This window comes from Vidua macroura, chromosome 8, assembly GCF_024509145.1.
Source record: "Vidua macroura isolate BioBank_ID:100142 chromosome 8, ASM2450914v1, whole genome shotgun sequence".
Taxonomy (NCBI): domain Eukaryota; kingdom Metazoa; phylum Chordata; class Aves; order Passeriformes; family Viduidae; genus Vidua; species Vidua macroura.
The window spans coordinates 8225564-8248318 of NC_071578.1; the positions used below are offsets into that span (position 1 = coordinate 8225564).

Consider the following 22755-nt stretch of genomic DNA (forward strand, 5'->3'; position numbering starts at 1 on the left):
TGTCTCTGTTTCTGTTGTAGCTCTTGAGCAGCTGCTCACAGAACTTGAAGATTTTCTGAGGATACTGGACAAGGAGAACTTGAGCAGCACTGCTGTGGTGAAGAAGAGCTTCCTCTCTGACCTCCTGAAAGTCTACACCAAGTCCAGTGGTACAGATGAGGAAAACCAGGGATGGGGTGGTGGGCTGTCATGGGAATTGCTATGGGGTCTTGAAGCAACATTTTCCTGGTGGCTGGTGGGAATAGGAGACATGAAAATTAGAAGGAGAAAATGAAACTGAGTTTATTTTTGCAGTGGCCTCTAATTGTTTATGTAAAATTACTATAGTTATGTGTCCAGCTTTACAAGCAAAGGGTTCCCAAGATTCCTGATCCTTTCTGTTTTCCTTATTAAACCTTAAGTTTATTTAATCCACTTTGTAAGATACACAGGATGTACTGTTTGGCCAAGTTAATGTTTAAGTAGAAATTTTAACTTACGGAATTTCCTGACCATAAAGCACTTAATTTTTCTGCTTTTTATTATTGCTTGGGGTTTTTCCTGCACGTTGCCTCAACCAGCGTGCTCTCTCCATATGTGCTCAGCAGATACATTTCTTACATCTGCCTTTGTGGAAAAACTTAGCAGTGTGAAAGCAGCGTGTGGGTAAAGAGTTCACTTCTCCCTTTGTTTGCAGGTGGTGATGAGGAGTATATTTATATGAACAAAGTGACAGTCCATAAACAGCAGGGTGACCAAGAGAAACAAGACAAAGGTAGGGAGCTGAAGATTAATGGTTTCATCGTGTCTCATGGGATGATGAAGGCACACAAGGTTAGAGCCTTACTCTGGCAGCTCTGAGGGCTGGAGCAGCTGCTGGTTGTGGAAGGGCCATTTTCATAACATTCCCTTGGAAATAGTGGTCCTTGCCAACACTGTGAGGTTATTCCTGGAAGTAGCACTTTGGAGGTCTTTATTTTGGGATAAAAATGTTGCCTTCTAAGGCTTGAAGCTCCAGTGCCTGAAATATTCAAGGAAGCCTTCATGCTTTCTTTGGCCACAATCACTTTTTGCATCTTTGAGACCTTGAAAGTGTATTTCTTGTTTGCTGTGTTGCTCTGCTCTGGCCCAGAGGGTCTGTGTTGTCACAGCCTTGCGAGGTGAGTTCGCAGGGCTCAGCCCTCACCACCTGCAGGGGCAGAGCACCTTCATCTCCCAGGGATGTGAGACTTCTGCAGAGTAAAAGAAATCAGACCTAGGTGAAATACTCATTTCAAATTTAGTTTTCCCAGGTTTTGAATTTGTAACATGGCAAAGAACATAATTGTCTAAAAATGTTCTTCCTCTTTGAAGTTCATTGTGAAAGAGGTTACTGATAATTGCATGGAGTGAGAGTATTAGTGACACACATTTTTTAAATGCACACCTAGTCAGGGGCTGATCCTACCCCAGAGTTTCCAATGCAGAGGGATGAGACAAGGACTCATCAGTGCAGCCTGCTGCTGGTGTGCTGGTCCTGCAATACTTGGGATTGTTCCACTTCCACAGTTGTTTGTTTTGGTTTTATTTCTTTGTGGTGGGTTTTTTTGTTTATTTGGTTTGATTTGTTCTTTAAACTACCTGCAGCCAAACTTGGGCTAACTTCAAGTGCCTCTGAAGACAGGATGTCCTCCCAGATTACACGTGCAGCCCCAGTGTGACCTCCAGACAGGGCCCTCTGGGTGATGCTGTAATGCTCTATAATAGGATCACACAGCCTCCCAGCCCCTGAGCAGCAACAGAAACATCTCTTTATATAGGTTCTCATTTGGGTGGATAAAGCAAAACACTGATCCACCGTGCCCAAACACAGGGAAAATTTCAGACAATTTATTTTTAGAGGTGGTTCTTTTATTTCAGACTTTTCCCTATCAAGGCCATGACCCTGCCCACTCAGTCACTCCCTGCAGGACCTGGCACTTCTCTCTTTCTGTTTTCAACAACTTGCCTATTCCAAGTAAAACTTCTGAGTTATTTGGAAATGCTGAAGTCAGTGAGACACATGTGTGGGGTCTTAGCCACAGCTGCAGCTGGGTGTAGAGCCCTGATTCTGCCTCTGTAACTGGATGGAGAGGTGCCTGCAGGTTCAGGTTTAGCTGGAGGGGGCCCAAGTGCCCACTGGTAATATTGATCTTCCAGTGATGATGCAGCTCCCTGTGTTCCTTTTATCTACTGCAATTCCATGCCTGGAATGGGACTGGGGACCACACTTCTGTGCCTGAGCTGACAGGACCTCTCGTGCTCTGCAGAGCTTCTTCCTCACAACAGCTGTGCTCCAGCAGCTCAGGGTGAAATGCTTTCCAAAGTCCATCAGCTCCAAAAGTCACCCCTCCAAACTTCAAAATATGCAATTTCTGCACAAAAATGTATTTCCCTGCTCCTTGTATCTACTTGCAATTCCAGTGGTAAGGATTTAAGCAGAACAGACACTGCTTTTGAGATGCCTTCCTGTGGCCCAGTAACTGAATCCCCTGCACAGGGTGATGAAGGCACCATCATTTACTGGACCTCATTTACCTGAGAGATGCAGCAAGTCCCTGCCCTGCAAGTCCACAGGGCTCTTCAGTGAGCCAGGTGCCATCTCCTTCTGAAAGTCAGCACAAAGGGGCAGGAGTCTGGGAGGTGGGACTGATGTGAAGGGCTCCTGGTGTGGCCACTGCGATCCTCTTAGCCCAAATGCCAGGTGACATTCACTTTTACAAGGAACAGAGAGCACAGATAAGTAACAGTTTGTACAGATGTGAATTTCAGCAGGATTTTGGATGGTATTTCTTTTTCCTTCCTTCTTCTAAATCCTCTTCAAACTGCAGGTTTTAGAGAGGCGTCTTTATCAGAGGACACCTGCAACATGTTAATGCTTGTCTAGGGAAAAATATTCCTTCCCTCCCACCCCAGTAAGGAAACAGTCTGTGATTTGTGATGCTGGCATGTGGAGCTGGAGAAGGAAGAGGTATATCCATCATTGCACTATCTCAGAGGTCATGGGATTTGGGCACTCATTGAGGCCACCCAGGAGTTCTGTGGTAGGAGAAGGAGGACTGAACACTAATTTTCTGAGCCTTCAATGTACCCTCCAGATACTAAATCACTCTGTATTCAGCTTGGAAAATCTGACTTTCCAGAGGCAGACACGGATCACCTGGAGCAGTTCTGCCCATGCACACGTTTGGCCTGGGCTGCTTCAAGAGCAACCCTCCCTTGAGCAGTGATCACACTGCTGATCAGGGCTGGCCTTGGTAAGCCACTGTGCACTGAGCTGAGCAGCCACCTTTGCAGTTTGCCCTGAGAGCAGGGTGGTGCTAGCCCCATTTTTGGGAAAGGTAGCAGAGGAGCAGTCACTGACCTGTCTGCTCGCAGGGATCAGAGCTAGCAAGGACTAAACTGCCGTGGCTTTCCAGACACTGGGTGTGTCTGCCCATGCTGCTTCTCAAGTCCCTTTAAAGTCTCAGCAGTGGGTTTGGCCTTCACAGTTTTCCCTCCAGAAGGAAAAACTTGCCCTAAAACCAGAGGTCAGCTTTTGCTGGGTCTCCCGGTGCCACGTTCCTGGCTGTGGCCTGAAATGACATGGTGGCCCTGCAGCCCTGCCTGTAATTGTCACTCTGCTCCCCACTGAAATAGCATCCTGCTGCTCCAGCACAGCCCAGGGTAGCAAGTGCTCTGCTGGGAGATGCCACAAGTCGTCTATGTAATTGTTTCTGCCTTGCAGTGTTGGATCAGAACTCCCTGACTAATGGAGACTCAGGACTGCATTTGTCGCCTCCTCAGAAGAGCCTGCCAGGCCTCCCCCCTCCAAAGGTAAGCTTTTCACAGCCTTTGCTTTTCACTGCCTCAGCCTGGGGCTCTGAACCCCTTGAGCCTTCACTGTTGTCATGTCCTGTGCAGCATGGCTGGGTGGAAAGACTTCTGCCTGTGTCTGTTAGTGAGGCAAAGGGTCCTGGTGAGCTTTATTTTAAAAATAATAACAAAACATTGAACTAGGCATTTCCAGCTGCATGCTTCATGTTTACAAAGACTGTGGGCCAGTATGTGGTTGGTGCAGCTGGGTGATGGCCTGGGGTGGCTGAACCCAGGAGCCCCTGTGGTTCCCAAAGCTGGTGCACAGGTGGAGCAGGCAGCTGTGGGAGCTCCCCGTGAGTGTGCAAACAGGGCTGTGCTCCCTGCCAGGGAGAGCCACACCCATTGCATGGCACTCCAGGCTCAAGGGAGGAGAAGAGAGCTTTTCAAAGAAACAGAGGTGATGATGATTCTCAGCTGTTGCTGTGGAAATCTCTCCTGGGCTGTAAATCAGCTGTGCCTGGGCTGCTGACATGATCTTAGAAAAGCCAGGAATCTCTCAGCTGCAGGGTGGTGGGAAGGTCCCTGGGCAGTACCAGGACCTCCCTTGCTGCCAGATCCTTTCTCAGTTTGGCCATTGCCAGAGGTTTGCTCACAGCTGGAGCACCTGGTGTTGTCTGTGCACTGGGTGCTGGTGTTGTCCTGGTTGTGCAGCCCACAGGTCTGTGAGGAAGAGTTGCTGGCTCTGTAGGTTTTTCTGTAGGGCAGCCCTAAGCCAGTTAAACACCATCAGCTCTCAGTGGGATGTTGTCTCTGTGCCAGGAGCCAGCCCAGCTGTCCTAGACACAGGTCATCCTCGAGGCCCTGAATGGTGCTGTTCAGTAGTTGGTGCAATGTGGGAATTGCTGTTAGCTGGGATTTCAGGATGTGAAAGGAAAAGGAGGGCAGGGAGCATGCATGGGGAGGAGGCATGGAGGAGTATGGGGTGGTGCATCCATCAACCATGGAGGAGGATCTGTTCTTTTCCCAGAAAGGAGGATGCAGGGTGAGGCCCCAAGACTTTTGCCCAGGGATCTGTGTGGTTAGCTGGAGGAGCTGGGAAAACAAGGGGTAGGATGGGATGCAGCTGACGAACCCTTGGATGCAGCATGATTGCCTGCTGAGAGCTGCTCCAGCCCCAGAGGGCTCTGCCCACGCAGATGGCTGGAGCTGGAGTGCCTGGGAGCAGTGGCCAGAGCAGGAATCTCTGTTTAGCTCTCTATTTCACAGTGGGCAGGAGGTGGAATGAAGGCACCACTGGGGAAGCAGCAGCCAGGTGTCCCCAAGGCATTTCTCTTGAGCTTGGTGCAGCCCAGCTTTCTGACTGGGCAATCAGGAAGTTAAATGAGGGAATTAGAAAAACATAGATTAGCTGAGAAGGGCACCTGTCTTCTCCCAGACCTGTGCTGGGAATTACCTTCTCCCAGCTGCTTACCACTGGAGTTGGCCTCCCTTGGATGCAGCAGTCAAGTACCTCCTCACTGTGAGCATCTGAGTGTCAGTGAGCTTTGGCAGTGAAGGTATCTGAGTGTCCTTCAGGGAATGGGGCTGGGGAGAGCTTTAATGAGTGGGAATTGCTCTTGGGGGAAATGGATCTTCCCTGTCTGCATTTGCAGCTCCCAGTGCAGGCAGGAGCCACCGCCACCTGGGCAGTGGAGAGTGGAACACAACTCCTTGCACAGAAACTGAGAGGTTAGGAGAGGAATTCAGATTAGATCTGGTTTTGCTCTGAAGATTTTTCTGTGATTTGGTGACAGGCATCCTGTGGTGTTGCTCTACACTTGCCTTTTGAGGCATTGAAGAAATATGGTGATAAAGCTCTGCACAGCAGAGTGTCCCTGGCACCCACAGGCACCAGCAGTCACTGGGCAACCCAGCAGGGGTGGCCCACTTGGATCCCACTGATTCCTTTGGATTTGTCCCAAAACAACCTTTAAACAATGAGTTCTGCCTTGGTGAGCTCTCCTGTGCTGCAGCTCTGTCTCTTCCTGCAGGCACCCACAGGGAAAGTCCTGTGGTATGGATGCAAATGCACAAGGTGGTCATATTTGCATACTCGTTGTGCCATAAAGCAACAGGCAAATGTTCTGTAAGGGCCAGTGTGGTTAAATAACAAAATATATAGCCTTTGACTTAAGCTAGAGAGTAAACCACTCCACACCCCTAGGAAAGAGGAGACAAAACAAATACCTTCTGGTCAGCCAAGGTGCACCCTGTAGGCTTTCATTGTCTGTAGGAAACAAAACAGAGCACCCCTTCCATGACAGTTGTGGGATGTTGTTAAAAAAACCCACAGCATTTTTTTGTGTGGGCAATTTCTTTATGGTCACAGCACAAAGTGAGCTGGCCACCACAGATGGCAATTACAGACATGTTTCCTAGCCAGGGAAGGGATTAAGTAAAGCCCTGGAGTGACTGGGTTTGATTTTGTTTCTTTAATGCAACACATTAAGACAAGAAGTTCCTAAACCTTTTAAGTGTTTGGAGGGCAAGTGTTTTCCAGCAGTGTTCTACGTGTCTCTGGAAGGAAAGCTCAGTCTGCTCACAGCATCTGGCAGACCCATGTAAGGAGTTCTAACACTGGAGAAGTTTGGGAGGTTGGCAGAGCCACGGGCAGCTGGCCCAGGTGGGAGCAGGCACGACTTTGGTGTGGTCAGGGCTCCTCGCTCCCACAGGCCAAACAGCTTCCCTTTGTGGGCAGCTGTTGGCCAGAAAATCTCTTCCTTCAAAGCTTCCTTTCTGCTTCTCAGCACCAGTAGCTGCTGGTGGAAACATCCAGGGCAGGATGGGCAGCTTTGCACCTGCATTTGATGATGTTGGCATGACCTGCAGATGGGCTGGGCTTGCCTTAGAGAGCGCTGCTCTGCAATGCTGGTGCACAACTGGCCCCTCTCACCCAGGGGGCAATCGTGGGCTGGCACAGTGCACAATTTGTGACCTTCAACACTGCTGTCTCTGCAAAGAGACCTGCTTTTGTGCCCTTCTTCCTGGGGGGAGTGGGGCTTTAACCCTGGGCATCCTGTCAGGGTTTGCACAGCCTCAGTCACGTCAGCTGAAGCATGGCAAGACACAGCATCCTGTTGTCAGATGGCTGGGGGTGGTTTGACCTCCAAAGGAGCAGGGACACCTCACTGGGGAGCAGGGAAATGCTGCTGTCAGGTCAGGGTGGGAGGTGGGGTGCCCCATATCTGGGAAGAATATAAGCTCTGTGTTCATCCTACTGATCTGTTCATGCTGCTGCTCTGCTGTATCATGTCCAACAACTCTGTGAATCACCTGAAAAGTAAAAAGTTAATTTCTTCATTTTTTTTTCCCTCATGTATTGATATTTCTAAAGGATCAAGGCATGTTTTTCCTGCCAGCCTTTGCTTGTGTTTAGGGAGGGGTTTGGCAGGCAGCACAGGGATTTTCCAGTACTTGGACTATTTTCAAAGGCTTATTTTCCCTTAGTGTTGTTTATCCATTTCCTTCATTTTTTGTTAAGAGCACAATTAAAGATTCCCAATATAGTTCCTAAAGCAGAGATTTTTAGTTGTTAGTTTCTGTCAGTCAAAGACTTGGAGACACAACCAGACACTGCTCAGGTTATGTTTTCAGTGTAAAGCCAGGGTTGCACCAATTGTCCTCCCTTCTGGTTCCCTGATAAGATAATCCATAGCACAGAGGACCATCCCCAGTTACCATGGGCAGTTCAGGGGGGTCAGTGCAGTAGGCAGAAATCTCAGTTCAGAGCAAAGCTGATGGGTTGCAATTGCTGCTATGAGTTGATCTTCCCAAGGCTTTCAGCAACATGAAAGAAATTAACATTTATGATGCAATTATACAGTAATTTCAATTTATATTTGAGCTAACTGTACCACATCTACAAGATTTCATCCACTGGGATGCACTTGAGTGCTAAAAAAGGGGGGAAAGGATGCCCTGTTGTTTTGGTGGATCTGTTTTTACCTTAAATCATGTTTCTTTTATGTGTTTATTCTGCAGATTCTGGAAACAAAACAACCACCAGTCCCCAAGATTGAATCCCCAGAGGGATATTATGAAGAGGCTGAGCCCTATGACATCTCTGTAAATGGTATATCCCATCTAACCCTTGGGAAGGGGTTCATGTGGGAGATGGAGGACTTGAGATTTATGAGAATCAGTAAATGAAAGCACAGATATTTCATACAGCTTTTGGGACAAATTTGTTTTCTTCTGCTCATCACACTTGATATTACAGACCTAATGCTAGCTGGAAAGCAAAGACTACTGAATTGCTCCAATTTTTAACTTTCCTGTAGAAGTTAGTAATATACTTGAGTCAATATAGCATCAGTGTAAAATGTTAGAAACCGTTGTGGGTCCTCTTTGTTTTGGTGGTTTTCTGGCAGACAGATTGCACTCAAACACAAGTTTCTATTCAGGACTGAGTGGTGAAGCTGTGGTGGCTTGCATTCGTGTCCTAGCGCTCTAATTGTCCCCTTGGGGCTCTGCTGGTCTGTTAGGAGTGATAACCATTTTTATAATTGGCTCTTTATTCAGCTCTGTCTCTTGTGGCAGTTTAACCATCTGTAAACTTGAGTAGAAAGCCACGCTTCGTGTGAGGGGAAAGTGTGTGTGTTCCCTTGCACGCACCCACTCACCCCCTGGGACAGCACCCCCAGCCATGTGCCACCCTTGCCTGTCCCCTGTGGGCTCCCCACCCCTCTGGGAGGAGGCTGCTGCATGCTGAGCTCCCACACTCTCACTTTTTACAATGTGTTCCTGCATCCTTTTGTTGAACACCCTTCACTGAGAGATTGCCTGCCTGTGATCTGATAGTAGAGCTGATCTTGTCGTGGCTTTATAATCCATTTAAGCCCATACTCGATAGATTATATCACCCCACTGCAAAAGCAGATCTCTGCTCATCAGCCTTGGCTGCAGCAGAGTGTGTGGCATGGGCAGAGCTGAGTAGCAAGAGTCAAGGCAAGCAAAGAAGTGAGGGTTAAGGGTGACAGATTTGGATCTAAAGCCTTGGCTGTTGAATCTGAGCCTCATCTGGGAGAAGCTGGGTCCTCTCCATCCCCAGTGTGAACTACTGGGCTTTGAAGCTCCGTGTCAGTGAACAGGAAGATGGTGCCCAGCTCAGATGGGAAGAGGTTCAGGCTCATCATGGCCAGGGTGAAAGGTGCTGTTCAGTGCAGAGGAGAGGCCCCCAGCTCTGCCCTGTGTTTTGCTGAAAGGCTCTGGGTCATGTGGCTGAGGTGAGGGCTGTGAAGCCCTGCTGCAGCTGGGGCAGCCCAGGGTGCTGCAGCCTCACCCCCATGCCTGCAATGTAAGATAAAGGAGATTTCTTTTCCCCCTGCTGCACATTGGGAAAGCGGATAAATTGTTAAGAGCCACGGCATAAAAAGGCACATGCTGGATTAGCTGGAGTACAGCCATGGATCCATGTGCTGGGATACCCAGCTTGTGTTATCCAGGCAGCTCCATAAACTCGCCCTCAGATCAGAGACTTGGCTGGCAGGAATGGTAAGTGCATACCCAGCTCCCACCTCTGCTTTTCCTTGGTAATCTGGGGCTCTGAGGTGCAAATACACCCACTACCCACCGAAATCTGGGTCAGTCACATGCCCAAGGAAATGAGAGATCAGAGTTCTGCAAAAAGAGAAAAGCACAAATGATGGGAGTGCTGTCCAAATGAGGCAGCTCTGGGGGGCTGTCTGTGGCTGCTGTGGTCAGCTGTGTTGCACCAGCAGGCTCTGTGTGTTACTGAACACTGTCACAGCTGTAAGTGGGGCTAGGAGCCTGTGAAAGCAGCAGAGATGGGGCAGAGGATTCCAGTGATTCCCCACCACTGAGGTGTGTGGTGCCTTTGCATCCTGTGATTGCTCAGCCACTGGTCCCCTCTGCAGACCACAAAACATCCCTTCTATACACAAACCTCCTGGTGTGCTACAAAGTATGCTTTGTGTGAGGAGGAAGGAAGGAGGCATCATGAGAATCTCCCTGCTCTTTGGCAACCTCATGTTGGAGGTGGTTCCTTGGGGAGTGAGCCAGAAGGAAGAGCAGGGAGAGATGTGGAGCAGCAGGTATGTGGGAGGAGAGGCTGCAGGTGCTCAGGAGAAGGTGAAGTGTGGTGTCCTGTGTAGAGGGGAGCTGGGCACTGATGTTGGTGCCCTGGTTTGCCTCAAGAGATCAGGCTGCAGCATGTGGGCCATCCTGCAGGTCCCTGTCCTGCCCTTTGTTTCGACAAGCACAAACTCCCCATCCCTTCCCCCTGCCCCACCCCGTGCCCTATCAGATGTCAGTAGTATTTGTACCTGTCCTACACAGTGGTGCTCACTGCCAGCAAATGATTGGGACCTTGGTGTGACTGCTGTTGCTAAAGGGCAGTCTGGATATGCATGACTTTGCCCCGGCCAAAGATGCTAAAGCCTGACCCCAGTAACCCCCAAGCCCTCTGTGCCTTTCCCCACAACCTGCCTAGGGAGGAGTGGCAGTCCAGGAAGCTGCTGATTCTTTCACAGAATCATAGAATGGCCTGGGTTGGAAGGGACTTTAAAAATCATCTCATTCCAACCCCCCTGCCATGTACAAGAACGCCTTGCACTAGACCAGACTGCTCAGAGCTCCAGCCACCCTTGCCTTGAACACTTCCAGGGCTGGGGCATCCACAGCCCCTCTGAGCTACCTGTGCCAGCCTCATCATGTTTGCAGTCAAGAATTTTTCCCTGAAATCCAAGCTGAACCTACACTCTCAGTCTGAATCCATTTCCCCTTGTCCTGTCGCTGGAAGCTCTTGTGAGAAGTCCCTCTGCGATACTTTCTGACAGTGTTACAGCGTGAGCCTGGGAAGACACCCATGTGTCCCCAAACAAATGGGCGTAGTGAAATCAGACAAAAATAGGAACACGACTAAAATAAGTGGGTGCTCTGCCAAGAAAGGACATCAAAGCAAGCCTCCAGATGGGCTGAAGAGATAGAGGTTTCGTGCACCATCAGAGGTGGGACTGTGAGACACTGTAACAAACCGTGGGTGAAGTAATTAAAATGAAGCAAGCAGGCGAGTCTGCTGCATCTCGGGGTCCATCTTTGATCAGCAGCATTCCCACTCCTCCATTGGGGATGCTCTGCCTTTCATTTTCCAGCTCCAGCAGAGGCTGCTGCTTCCCTTCCCTCTTGGGCTGAAACTGTTGAAGCCTTATCAGCAGCCTTTGCATAATTGGAGGGTGCGATAAGGAGCGGAGTGAAAACGGGCAAGGGGCAGCATGTCTGCCAACTGAGCAATCATTATTCTGGCTGAAACAGCTCATCGGCCCTGGCTGCTTTTAATTGCGATGATGATGATGATGATGATTCTGTTTGAAAGGGAATTGCCTTGTTTGAGGGATGGATTGAAAATGCTGTCCCTTTATGAAATCTCAGCATGCAGGGATGGGACAGCCTCACTGGCCGAGGGGATTGATGCCCTTGTTCTCTGCATTTGCTTATCTGTGGCTTTCTCTCTTTGTCTCCCTTTCTCTTTCTTTTTGACTGTGCAGGTCTTTTTGGTAGGCTTGCTGCGGCTGGACCCAGGCCAGGGTTGCAGGTTACTGAGGGCGTTATTTATGCCACAATAACTATGGGTATGGCATGCTTTCCAAACCTGAAGTGCCTTTTTTAAACAACAACAACAAAAAAACAACCCAAAAATACCCCCCAAAACCTCAGTTTTAGTAAAGATTATCAGGTCTCTCCCCCTGGATTTGCCTGTTACATGCATGGAGGATAACCATGTCTCGCTGTCTGTTTTGCACAAAACGTTATTTTTTGTGACTTTCCCTGTGCTCAGGACGACAATGAAGAGAACTTCCCTAGCTTTTGTTCCCCTGGTTCTGTCACTGGTGTGGAGCTGATGTGTGGCAATGCTGGCTGTATTGACAAGTAGCTGTTTGGTGAATGGTTGAAGGTGCTCCACTGAGGCAGAGTGGCAGTATAAGGTGGTCTGAGCTTCCTGCATCATGGCACAGATTTAGCTCCCTGGGAGCTCCTGGGAAGACCCACAGGAAAGCAGAGGTGGATTTAGATAAAGACATCCAGGACTGTGGCTGCCACCGATGCCTGAGCTGTATGATTTAGGACTGAGTGAACCTCAGTAGTGACCACAGGGTTGTCACAAGCTGGCAGACAAGACTTGTCCCCATTTGCCAGCTGCACAGCCTGGTAAATGCCTTTCCTTCATGGGGCTGTAGCAGTGCCACCAGGCCAGCAGTTGCTGCAGCTCTTCAAGTAGGGAAGAGCTCATCTCATGAGGAACCGCACTTGGGGCTGTGGTTGATGCACAGAAGAGCATCCAGGGCTTCTCAGGAGTAAGGTGGCAGCCTGAGACCTACTGTGGGGACACCAGAGGCTTCCAAAAGAGGCCAGAGGGCCCATATGGAAAAGGAGGGAGTTTTGGAAGATGAGATTCCCTTAGGCATCCTTGCTGCTGCATATGGAAAGGTCCTGCAGCAGTGCAGAGTTTCAGCTCCTTGGTGTTTGTAGGGTTGAGGAACACCTACACTGTTACTCCATCTGAATTTCTGCTTGTGGACAAGGTCTGCATAGTGAGAATGCACGGAGGTTTCCCATACAAGTTTTCCCATAAAAGATGGACAGTTTGATACATTGAAGGCATGGAGATGTGCTCCATTCAGAGACGTTGAAAGGGAATATTTGCTTTTTAAAAAGTTTGTTTAATTGGTGAAGTTTTGATCACTTGAGGGAGGTTGTAGAGGGAAATTTCACTGGGGATAGGAGTGTAGCTTTGTTACTGCATCTCAGTTCTTTTTATTTAAAGAACAAACAGACCCAACTGAAACATTCTTCAGTGAAGCTCCTAATGCCTTTTTCTTTCTCTTTCCTGGCAGCTTTTCTTCTTTTCATTTGCACCAATCTGATAATACTATTGTTATGTAGATAGTAAGATTTGGTGAGAATCCAAATTAGATTAAATTCCAGTGAGAGAAACTTAACAATATTCCTCCATGCTGTTTGGTAGGACAAGAATGTCAAACCATACACAAATGTTGCCCCAATCTTACCATGCTGCTCTGTGAGCTTATGTCGTGACTTAGAGCTCTAAATGCCAGCAGAGCATTGCAAATCCCCCTGCAATCAGGGAGAACATTTTCAGTGTTTCTGATGAGCCTGGTACCAGTGATCAGGTGAAAACTCCAAAATTCTGCAATGTCTTAGAGCTGAGTATTGAAAATTCCAACTCGTAACGTAGCAATCCATTTAAGAATGGACATGAAAAATATTGTTACTGCTCCTCACATTTGCCACTTATGACTAATTTTTGGTGCTGCAACAGTGTATTACTTCAAAGCTCCTTGCTGTCCCTTAGATGCTGAGTAGAGAGAGAGGGACCTGTTAGACCAGAGAGGGAAAGTGAATGACATCTCAAATACAATAGATCATTGCTTGCTGCATGGCCTTGCAAATACCATTTTTACTTCTGGCATTTAGAGGACAAGGGCTGATTGTAGCTTGCTGTTGCCTTAAAAATTGTGTGTGTTTGGCTTGAAATGGAAAGTAGTAAAAACATCTTTGGGGGGAAAGCAGCAAACATCAGGAAATGTCTAAGGGAATGTTCTCAGATTTGTGGTCAACCAAGAAGTGTCTTTTGAGTGTTTGCTAACAGAGGCTATTAGGCACAAAATACTGCAATTAGATTCATATTGGGCTAGAAAGAAAAAAGGATATATGAGGGTAATTTTCCTATTAATTACCCTCCTGTAGGAGAGCCTCAAAAGACACATCCCTGCACTGGAAGCTTGTGCATGTGTGAGCATGGCTGAGGGAAGCATTTGACTCAGAGTTATTCTAAAAATGGATTTAATGACAGAGCTTTGCTTTTGTTGCAGAAGATGGTGAAGCTGTTAGTAGTTCCTATGAATCTTATGATGAGGAAGAGAGCAGCAAAGGCAAGTCAGCAACCCATCAGTGGCCATCCCCAGAGGCCACCATTGAGCTGATGAAGGATGCCCGCATCTGTGCCTTCCTGTGGAGAAAGAAGTGGCTGGGACAGTGGGCAAAACAGCTGTGTGTTATCAAGGACACCAGGTTGCTGGTGAGCAGATCCTCTACTCTGTCTAAAACAATCTGGTTTTATGAGCTGAGGAAGGAAGTGGCACCTCAGCCCATGTTAATGAGCTGGCAAAAACAAAGTATCCCTAGAAGCAATGCTTCAAAAGCCATGTCCTGGAGATTTGGGGATCTTATTCCTTTTTCAGAAGGAACATGGGCATGGGATTACTGAAGGGGGCACAAGGACACATTTGTGACCAAAATCCAATCCCCCAAAATGTCTAGGGAAACTTTTTAAGGTGGTTGAGAAGAAGGGATACTTACCCCAGAGGCTAACCACATACTTGATCCTGTGTCAGTAGAAGGTATTTCAGACCATATATGCATGCAGTTAGGTGTATGTGTACCTGTACATACAGGGATCTCCTGTGTGTGGTCTGTACAGACTTGTTAGAACTGTAGGATCTCCCTGTGTTCAGTGCACTTAATGCACAAGTCACTTGTGGGGTTGAGTTCATGCCAGTTCCTCCTCTGCCTCTCACCTGTCCCTGTCTTCCTTCCCCAGTGCTACAAGAGCTCCAAAGACCACAACCCCCAGCTTGATGTGAATTTGCTGGGCTGCACAGTCATTCACAAGGAAAAGCAAGTGAGGAAGAAAGAGCACAAGCTGAAGATCATCCCCACAAACGCTGATGTCATCGTGCTGGGGCTGCAGAGCAAAGACCAGGCAGAGCAGTGGCTCAGGGTCAGTGACACCTTCAGGACTCGTCCCACTGGTGCTCCCATGCTTTGCTGGGAGACCAGATCTTATCTCAGCCCTGTCCTTGCTCTGGCTCCCTTCCTCACTGCAAGCCTTTATACAAATATACCACTTCATTTTCATGTCCTGGCATAGATTCTTCCAGCAGCTCCCTGCTGCCTTCAGTGTGCTGGAGGCCATGTGGAGACCTCCCAGCACAGCTGCTGTGGTGGGAGCTGTGGGGGGAAATGTCTGGGGTGGGTCCCCAGCATTAACTGGCTGAGGGCAGGGGTAAATGCAGCCCTTCCCCTGGGACAGCAGCAGGAGGAGGAGCCTCCTGGAGCCCAGGGCTGTGAGACGCCAGGGCTGCCTTTGCTGGCAGCCTCTCCCAGTGACTTGGATCCAGCAATTTCTGCTGGATGCCTGATGCAGCACCAGGACAGTCCCCAGGGTCACAGGGACAGTAAACCATGGGTCTCCCAGGCTGATGTGGTTTTGCCTGTCCTAGTTGGGGGACATTAATTGATCCTGTTACTGCAGCTCTCTCACAGGCTTTGGCTTCCCCTTCTGCACAGGTAATCCAGGAGACCAGTGGTCTGCTCTGTGAAGGAGGCAGTGAAGGCAACCAGTACATCCCAGACTCACAGCGTCTCAGTTACCCAAAGGTACATCTTCTCTCTTCAGACAGAACTAGCACTCAGGCTTTCCAGCCCTATTCCTTCAATAGATACTAGTGTAGGTGCCTTAATTTTAGGTAAGCAAAGACTGATATGAATGTAACCAGACCCCTGTGCTGCTGAAAAGGAGCATTCTTGGAACTATCTTCATTTTCCTTTGCATCTTAATTTTGTTGCCATATCTTCCCTCCCAGACTAACTCAGCATTTGGCTACCCACTGTCTAGGGCAGGAGCTGCTGTCTCATCCAATGGGCTAGTTGTGTTCTCCAAGAGCTTTGGGAGGGTCATAGACCCCTGGATGCCAGGGCTTGAGCAATCTCTAGTCCAGGTTTAGGTGAAGCTGCCATGGGAGCAGCTTATTCCAAAACAGTGGGAGCACAAAGAGACTTTCTTAAGTCTCTGGTGGACACCCAGAATGGACCTGCTTGGGCACCTGGCTGGTTCCTCTGCCCATGTCCCCTACAGGGACTGTCAAATGCCCCCACCAGCCAGGCTGCAGGGTAGGAGGCCATAGTGGTGTCACTGTGTCTCCTCAGAGGTGAGCCCATCTGGGGTGGGGCATGTTCAGGAACAAAGGGAAGGGCACAGTGTGAGTGAGCTGGCTGGGGATATCCCAGTGAAAGCATCTGCTACAGAGAGAGTGGGACCTCATATTATGGGAGAAGGGGAAAGAGGTCATTGCAGCACGTTCTGGCTGGAAGAATGGGTCACCTGCATCTGTGGAGCCTGTGCCTGGTGCTTGTTGACAGGTGGAGGTGTCCGAGAGATACTCTGCAGCCTCCGAGAGCGGGAGCAGCACCGACGGCCACACGGAGACAGCTGAGGCAAAAGATGGTAAAACTTTGCCCTGGGAATGACAGGGAAAATGGGCCCTTGACCCTTCTGTAGCTCCTGCCACTGCCACCTCAAACAGACCTGATGAAAGCTGTGTGTGCATTCATTGCCTGGGAATTTGAATTACCAGGATTACCTGTTGGTTCCACAAGCATATTCATACAGTGACTGATGTGCTCAGTAGGAGAATGTTGGCGAGGTTCTCTGGACATAAACTTTTCCCTCTCCCACCTTGTGTCCCTGTTTTAGAGAGGAAAAGACTTGAATACAGTAAATGTTAATGGGTAATGGCTCTTAATTGTTTGTGGTGTAGGAAAGTGAAGGGAGGTTGGTAACTGCCCAGCAAGAGCTGTGCAAGCACCTCCCACTGCTCCTGCAGTGACTGGCCTTTGGTCAGAGCCAACCCAGGTGTAAAGCAATGCAGATTAGGATCTTCCACAAATCCCTAACTGATCTTACTCGTGCCATCTTCCTCCTGAACTCCCTGGGCTTTGGACTTTTCCAGCCTGTCCCTGAGTTGCAGGTTTGCCCTCTGCAAGGAATGTGTGTGAGGTGGGGGCAGGACCCCCAGCTGGGACAGCAGGGCGGGAGCTGGGATAGCCACACACGTGTCTTTTTCATTTCTGGTAGTTAAGAAGAAGGGCACAACTGGCCTGAAACTGAGCAACCTGATGAACCTTGGGAGGAAGAAGTCCAGCTCCCTGGATAGCCCAGAGAGATCCCTGGAGACTTCAAGTAAGTGGCAGCATGAATCCCTCTGCAGGGATTTGCCTTAGGGCTGGATCTCAGTGTGCAGGGCAGGATGAGCACCAGACATCATCCTCCTCAAACGTGCCTGTGCCAGATGGTCCTGACAGCAAATCCATGCAGATTGTGGTGCCTGTGGCTCTCAGGGTGACCCAAGAGGAAGGGTGGGTAATACCAGACATGCACACACAGGGCGTTTGTGCTGCCCAGGGTGTGGGAACCTGCAGGGAGAGTTCTGAGGGTCAGCTTGTATTTACCACCTGGGACCAACTTTGTCCAACCAGCTGCAGCCACCTTGCTGCTCCAAAGCTATCCTGAATTTCAAGGGTCTCATTTTCAAGATTTTTACCCTTTTCACCCTGTTTTGTATAGATAGGACAGCTTGTCTTTGTGCTTTTGCTCTTTATTGGTGCCTGTGACTTTGTATTGTGTGGTGATCTCATAACTTACCCCTTAGACAGCCCCAGGCACACAAATTAATATGGATTAAATGGAAAATGTGTCTAAGTCAGCTGTGATTACTTGCAGGTTACCTGAATGTGCTGGTGAACAGCCAGTGGAAGTCACGGTGGTGTCAGATAAAAGATGGGCACCTCCATTTCTACCAGGACAAGAACCGAAGCAAACTGGCTCAGCAGCCCCTGAGCTTGGCAGGTTGTGAGATCGTCCCGGAGCCGAGCCCTGATCATCTTTACTCCTTCCGCATCCTGCACAACGGGGAAGAACGGCTTGTTTTGGAGGTAGAGTGTCTATCTACAAGAAAACTCTGCTTAAAATTGTCAGCTTAGGAGGTCTAAATGCCAGTGAGTTCCTCCAGAGGAACCTCAGTCCTACAGAACAGAACCTGAAGAGCAGGACTTTGGTTCATCTGCCTGTGGTCACCTAGAATGTGTCCCACCCTACTGGTAATCCAGGCTGTGTCTGATGCTGGCACCTCCAGAGGGACCATTCAGCCTTCATCTTAGGCACTCATCTTAGGGTGGGACGTGGGGTCCTCTGGAGAGTCCCATCTCTCCCCCTGCTGCAGGATAACCTTAGATAATTAAGTTCTGTGGAGTGCATTGCAGATGGTTAATGTTAGATCAGAAGAATGCCACTTTAGGGATTTAAGGCTGTGTTTAGGAGGAACAGAGAACTTCATGTTTTGACAGCAGAGCCCCAAAGCCATGGGGCACACATCCCAAGTCAGCCTATCACAGATCTGCCCCTGAAAGTGCAAGTGAATTTCCTTTGCCTGCATCCAGGACTGTTTATCTCTAATCTTACTTCTCTCTGACGACAGCATGATTATAGTAGGAGGTGGACAATGTGAGCAATTTCCTGTATTTTTCCAGTGGGTGGAATATTTATAGCTAAACAACTGACTTTGAGGGCATGCTGTGAAATTGGAAGATGTTTTTGTTTAATTTCGAATTCAGGGTATGTCTGTATCAAAGAAATTTTGCCCAATTATAGATGTGAAGAAGAGGTGCTGGGAAAATTTACATTTTGTGAATGGAAGAATCTGTATTTTGTTGGAATGTCAGACTCAATGTCAGACTCAATGTACGGACTGGCTGGCTGGCAGGCTTCCCAGGGACTGAAGTCTCTGCTAAATAAAACAGATTGAAAGCTTAAAATACACTTTCCAGTTTGGAAAGTGTATATATATATTCACTTGCCCTGAATTTTACTTTGTGGTTACTGCTGTGACTCCTCAAATCAATGCAAAAAGTGGCTGCATCAGCCAGCTTCTTGCTTCAGGTGGAGTCCCCTGCACTGGGAGGTGCATGTGGCTCTTTGCTAGAGCTGACTTCGTGGCACAGAATTTAACTCTTCGTGTTGCAAAATGTCAGACTGCTCACTGCAGCTGGGAATTGGGTCCTGATCATGTTAAAGCAATGGACTCTGATGTTCTAAACTCTTCCCTTCTCCTCTGCAGGAAGGGGTTTGTGCTCTGGCAGCGGGACCTCGCAGGCTCGGGTCTCCTTGCCTCTGTTTTGGCAATCCCATTGCTGCACTCTGCTGGTGCAAAATGAAACCCGCACGCTTTCCCTCACCCAAAGCTGCTCCCTGCCAGCACCTCCAGCCCCAGAGACTTCTCTTACTCTTGTAGACAGCTGAGTTGATCACGACTGAAAAGAAAATGCAGACTGATGAGAAATTTTAGGAAGGAGTAGAGAGAGCAAAGAGCTGTATTTATGTAGCTGCCAAATTTTTGAATCAGTCCATATGCAGAGCTGTACTTTTAATGCAGCCTCAGGTTTGTTATAAATACCCAGCAGTTCATCTTTCCCTTTGGAAGCCCAGGGGATTGCCAGTGTGCTTCCCTACCTAATCTAAGGCAGCTCACTCTGTGAATGCAGAGAAATCACTGCTGCAACCTGTCCTGTCTGTCTGATCACCCTGCAGGCAAAGTCCTCAGAGGAAATGGGCCACTGGCTGGGCCTCCTCTTGTCGGAGTCAGGCTCGAAAACAGACCCAGAGGAATTTACCTACGATTACGTGGATGCTGACAGGGTTTCCTGCATTGTGAGCGCTGCGAAGAATTCCTTCTTGTATGTCACTGGTAATGGGGTGGGGCTGGAAGAGGGAAAGCAAGCTAGAGCAGGGGGCTCTGCACTTGTGGGAGGTTGGCTGCCATGGAAATAGGTGGTAAATTCACAGCTGCAGCTCAGTCAGTTGCTTTTGGGACAGGAGAGCACTTCCTGTCCCTCAAGGGTGCATCTGGCCTGAGCTGCAGCTTGCCATGGGGCATGTGCCTGAGTGGCTGTTGCAGAAGCAGGTTGGGCTCTCAGCCACCCAGTCCATCATGCCACTGGGGCAGGGTGACTGTAGTGCTGTGGCTGAGGGCTGGGCGAGAAAGGAGAGAGCCCGGGGGAAGTACAGCCCCGCTGTGGTGGCTGCTACTTACCGGGCAGCAGCAGCAGTGACCCCGCTTTGTATGGCTCTGCCTGCTCCTCTCCTGCATCTGGCTGCCTGGCCTTGCCCAGACCTCAGCACTGGTGTTCTCAGATGTCTCAACATGCAGCACTGCAGAGCCATGCAGCAAATCCAGTCCCCCTGATGGGATGTCCTGCTGCCTGTTCACAGCCTAATGCAGAGGAAATACTCCGAGCCCAACGCCTACATCGACAACCTGCCCAAGGGCAGGGTGCAGCAGGACGAGCTGTATGACGACGTGGATCTGCCAGACCTGCCTGTGGTAAGACAGCTGCCCTGCTGCAGGGAGCTCTGGGGACACCACAGCAAACATCTGGCCATGGGGAGTCTCCAGCAGTAAAAGGGGGGGATTCCCAGCTCCTGGGGAGATCTGCAATGGAGCAGAACCAAGTGGTGGAGAGGAGTTGCTAAGGAATGGGAGAGAGATTTCCTAAAGGGGCTGTGGGGATCCTCTGGCAGCTGGGATAAAATTCCACAGTTTTCATCAGCAAACAGCATGGATTATTTGGTGATAGTGAGCTTTTTGGAGCCTAGCCTTTCAAAATTCCTTTTTATGCCTGTAAGTGTAAGTCCTGTGTGAAAGGAGAAGAACAATGGGCCATGCTGGGAATGGGACTGTTACCTCAGGAAAGGCAAAGAATGTGGCATGGGTTGCTGGATGTACAACACTGTGATATCCTTGCATGGGGCTGCTGCTACCATCAGAGAGACCTATTGAAGGAAAACAGGAGGTGCCTTTCCTTCAGTACTTCAAAAAGGCCTCTGTGGAATGACTCAGAGACTGGCATTTTAGTTCCTCTAAGATTTTTGGAAAATACTCCAGATTGCCTGAGATAGTGCTGTTCTGCAGTGAGACATTTCTTGTACTTCTAGTTGCAGCAGATGGTCTCTTTTGCAGGAAGAAGTACCCAAGAGTGAGAGCAAATTGGAGGGGGATCAAGACAGAGTGTATCTGGATCTCACCCCAGTGAAGTCCTTACTACACTGTGCTGGCAAGATGTCATGCCAGTCTTCCCCCCTCAGCTCACCATCTCTAGAAAGGGCTGCCAACAAGGCTGCCCCAGAGAGCACAGCTGAGACAGCGCCCGTGGCTGTGGAAGCTGAGCTCTGTACTAAGGCAGCAGAGACCTCGGAGCAGGTACTGTCCAAACCATGATGCCAGGCCAGGCTTAATCACTGAGCCAGTTCCCTACACCTCATCATCCCACTTCATTTCTCCTTTCCAGAAAAACCCAGAGAAGCCAGAGCCCGAGGAGGCTCTGCCACATGTCCCTGCTATCAAAATCCAGACCTGGCAGCAGAACACTGTGGTCCCCGAGGTGCCAGCGGGCACAGTTCCAGCTGGCAGTCCCCAGCTGGTGCCTGCACACCGGCCCAAGATGCCACTGCCAGGTGGGTGTGCTGCTCAGGTGGCCCAAGGGTGCTTAAAGAGAGGTGGTGCCCTGTGATTTGACTTGCCTCTGCTCTGCAGCAGTCTGTGTTCTGACTCTAGTGGTTGGTGACTTTTCAGACCTTCCCTTGTTTTCTTTTCAAGCACCTGAGAAGGTTTTCTCCCTCCTGCTTTTTTCCCCTAACTGAGCTTGTTGGTGGGCTGTGTTTCCAGCAGCAGTGGAAACCAAGCTGGGCAAGAACAGGACAGAGGCAGAGGTGAAACGGTTCACGGAGGAGAAGGAACGGCTGGAGAAGGAGAAGGATGAAATCCGAGCTCAGCTCACCCAGCTGCGCAAGGAGAGACGGGAGCTGAAGGAAATGCTTGGTGGCAGCTCAGGTAGGGCAGGGCAAGGTGGGATGTGTGGAAATGAGCCAAGGTGGGGTCATGGAGAAAGAGGGGGCACTGAACCTGGCCCTTCTGGGACCGGAAGAGATGGGGGGGGAACCTGGTGCTTTGAGCCAAACCATATAACCCAGATTACAGTAGAGCAAGAGCCACAGTCCCTCTTGGGATAAAAACCCAAGGAAAATGCCCTGATCCCTGCTCCCCTCAGGAGCTCCCCAGGTTCCCAGCAGGCACCAAGATTCCTCTTCCTACACAGACAAGAGCCTGGAGCAGAGGCTGAAGGAGATAGATGAAGAATGCAAAAGGAAGGAAAGCCAGAGGGTGGACCTGGAGCTGAGCCTGGTGGAGGTGAAAGAGAACCTGAAGAAGGCAGAGTCTGGCCCGGTGACACTGGGCACGGCAGTGGACACCACACACCTGGAGAACACAGCCCCACGGGTATGTGGGGCAACCCTGGGATGCACAGCAGCTTTCTGGCAGCTAGGCAGTCACACAGTCTCAGCCTGCTTAGAAATGTAATAATAATAGCATCATTAGGGTAATATGCAATCTTTTATGAATGTATAGCTAATATGTCTGTATATCATATATAGTATACGTAATGTAATAGTAATCTAATGAGGTAACAGCAGTAATGGGGAAGTGAAAAGTGGATGGGACTCAGGAGAGTGGTTGTATTTTCCTGTGGGGCCTTGAGCAGCACCCTTCAGAGCCATGCAGGTCTGGACCTAGCTCCTTCTGCACTAGGCTGAGCTAAGGGATGGTTTTTGCAGGAGGAGATTCAGGCATCTAAATTCCTTCTTGAGAACTTGTTTCCCATGAAATGGAGATCTCCACCACCTGCACCCTGCTCTGTATCTCTAATTATAGAGTCCTCAAAACCCAAACACACCACAAACTCCCCTGGTGTTTTTTTTTAAATCGGCATGTCACTGAAAGAATGCGCCTCCGTGCGAACGGGATGACACTGTGACTGAGAGATGGTGGGAAAAGGCAGCAGTCTCTCTCAGCAGTCTGTAGTCATAACCATTCCTATGATTTGTATTGTAGGTTCAGGCAAAAAGTGCCAGTCCAGCAAACAGCGCAGAGAACTCACCGGTCAATTCAGCAACGGCTTTAAAGAACCGGCCTTTATCTGTTATGGTCACAGGGAAGGGAACAGTCCTACAGAAAGCTAAGGTAAGGTACAGCAGAAAAATCCATCTGGGAC

General features: G+C 49.3%; 1 protein-coding gene across 3 annotated transcripts in view; it reads left to right on the forward strand.

The window, feature by feature from the left end:
* AFAP1L2 (actin filament associated protein 1 like 2) overlaps positions 1-22755 on the forward strand; it is a 65595-nt gene that overhangs the window by 40202 nt on the left and 2638 nt on the right. The window contains exons 2-19 of one of the 3 annotated variants that reach the window (XM_053984108.1): positions 21-149; positions 677-754; positions 3725-3813; positions 7816-7906; positions 11340-11423; positions 13689-13891; positions 14414-14593; positions 15163-15252; positions 16015-16099; positions 16730-16834; positions 17375-17586; positions 19238-19383; positions 19919-20030; positions 20667-20906; positions 20995-21160; positions 21375-21536; positions 21802-21983; positions 22596-22724. In XM_053984108.1, coding sequence (XP_053840083.1) covers positions 21-149; positions 677-754; positions 3725-3813; positions 7816-7906; positions 11340-11423; positions 13689-13891; positions 14414-14593; positions 15163-15252; positions 16015-16099; positions 16730-16834; positions 17375-17586; positions 19238-19383; positions 19919-20030; positions 20667-20906; positions 20995-21160; positions 21375-21536; positions 21802-21983; positions 22596-22724 — 2483 coding nt within the window. Of the gene's footprint in view, positions 1-20; positions 150-676; positions 755-3724; positions 3814-7815; positions 7907-11339; positions 11424-13685; positions 13892-14413; positions 14594-15162; positions 15253-16014; positions 16100-16729; positions 16835-17374; positions 17587-19237; positions 19384-19918; positions 20031-20666; positions 20907-20994; positions 21161-21374; positions 21537-21801; positions 21984-22595; positions 22725-22755 lie in introns of all 3 variants that reach the window. The other 2 variants (XM_053984106.1, XM_053984107.1) reach the window with 2 other exon arrangements.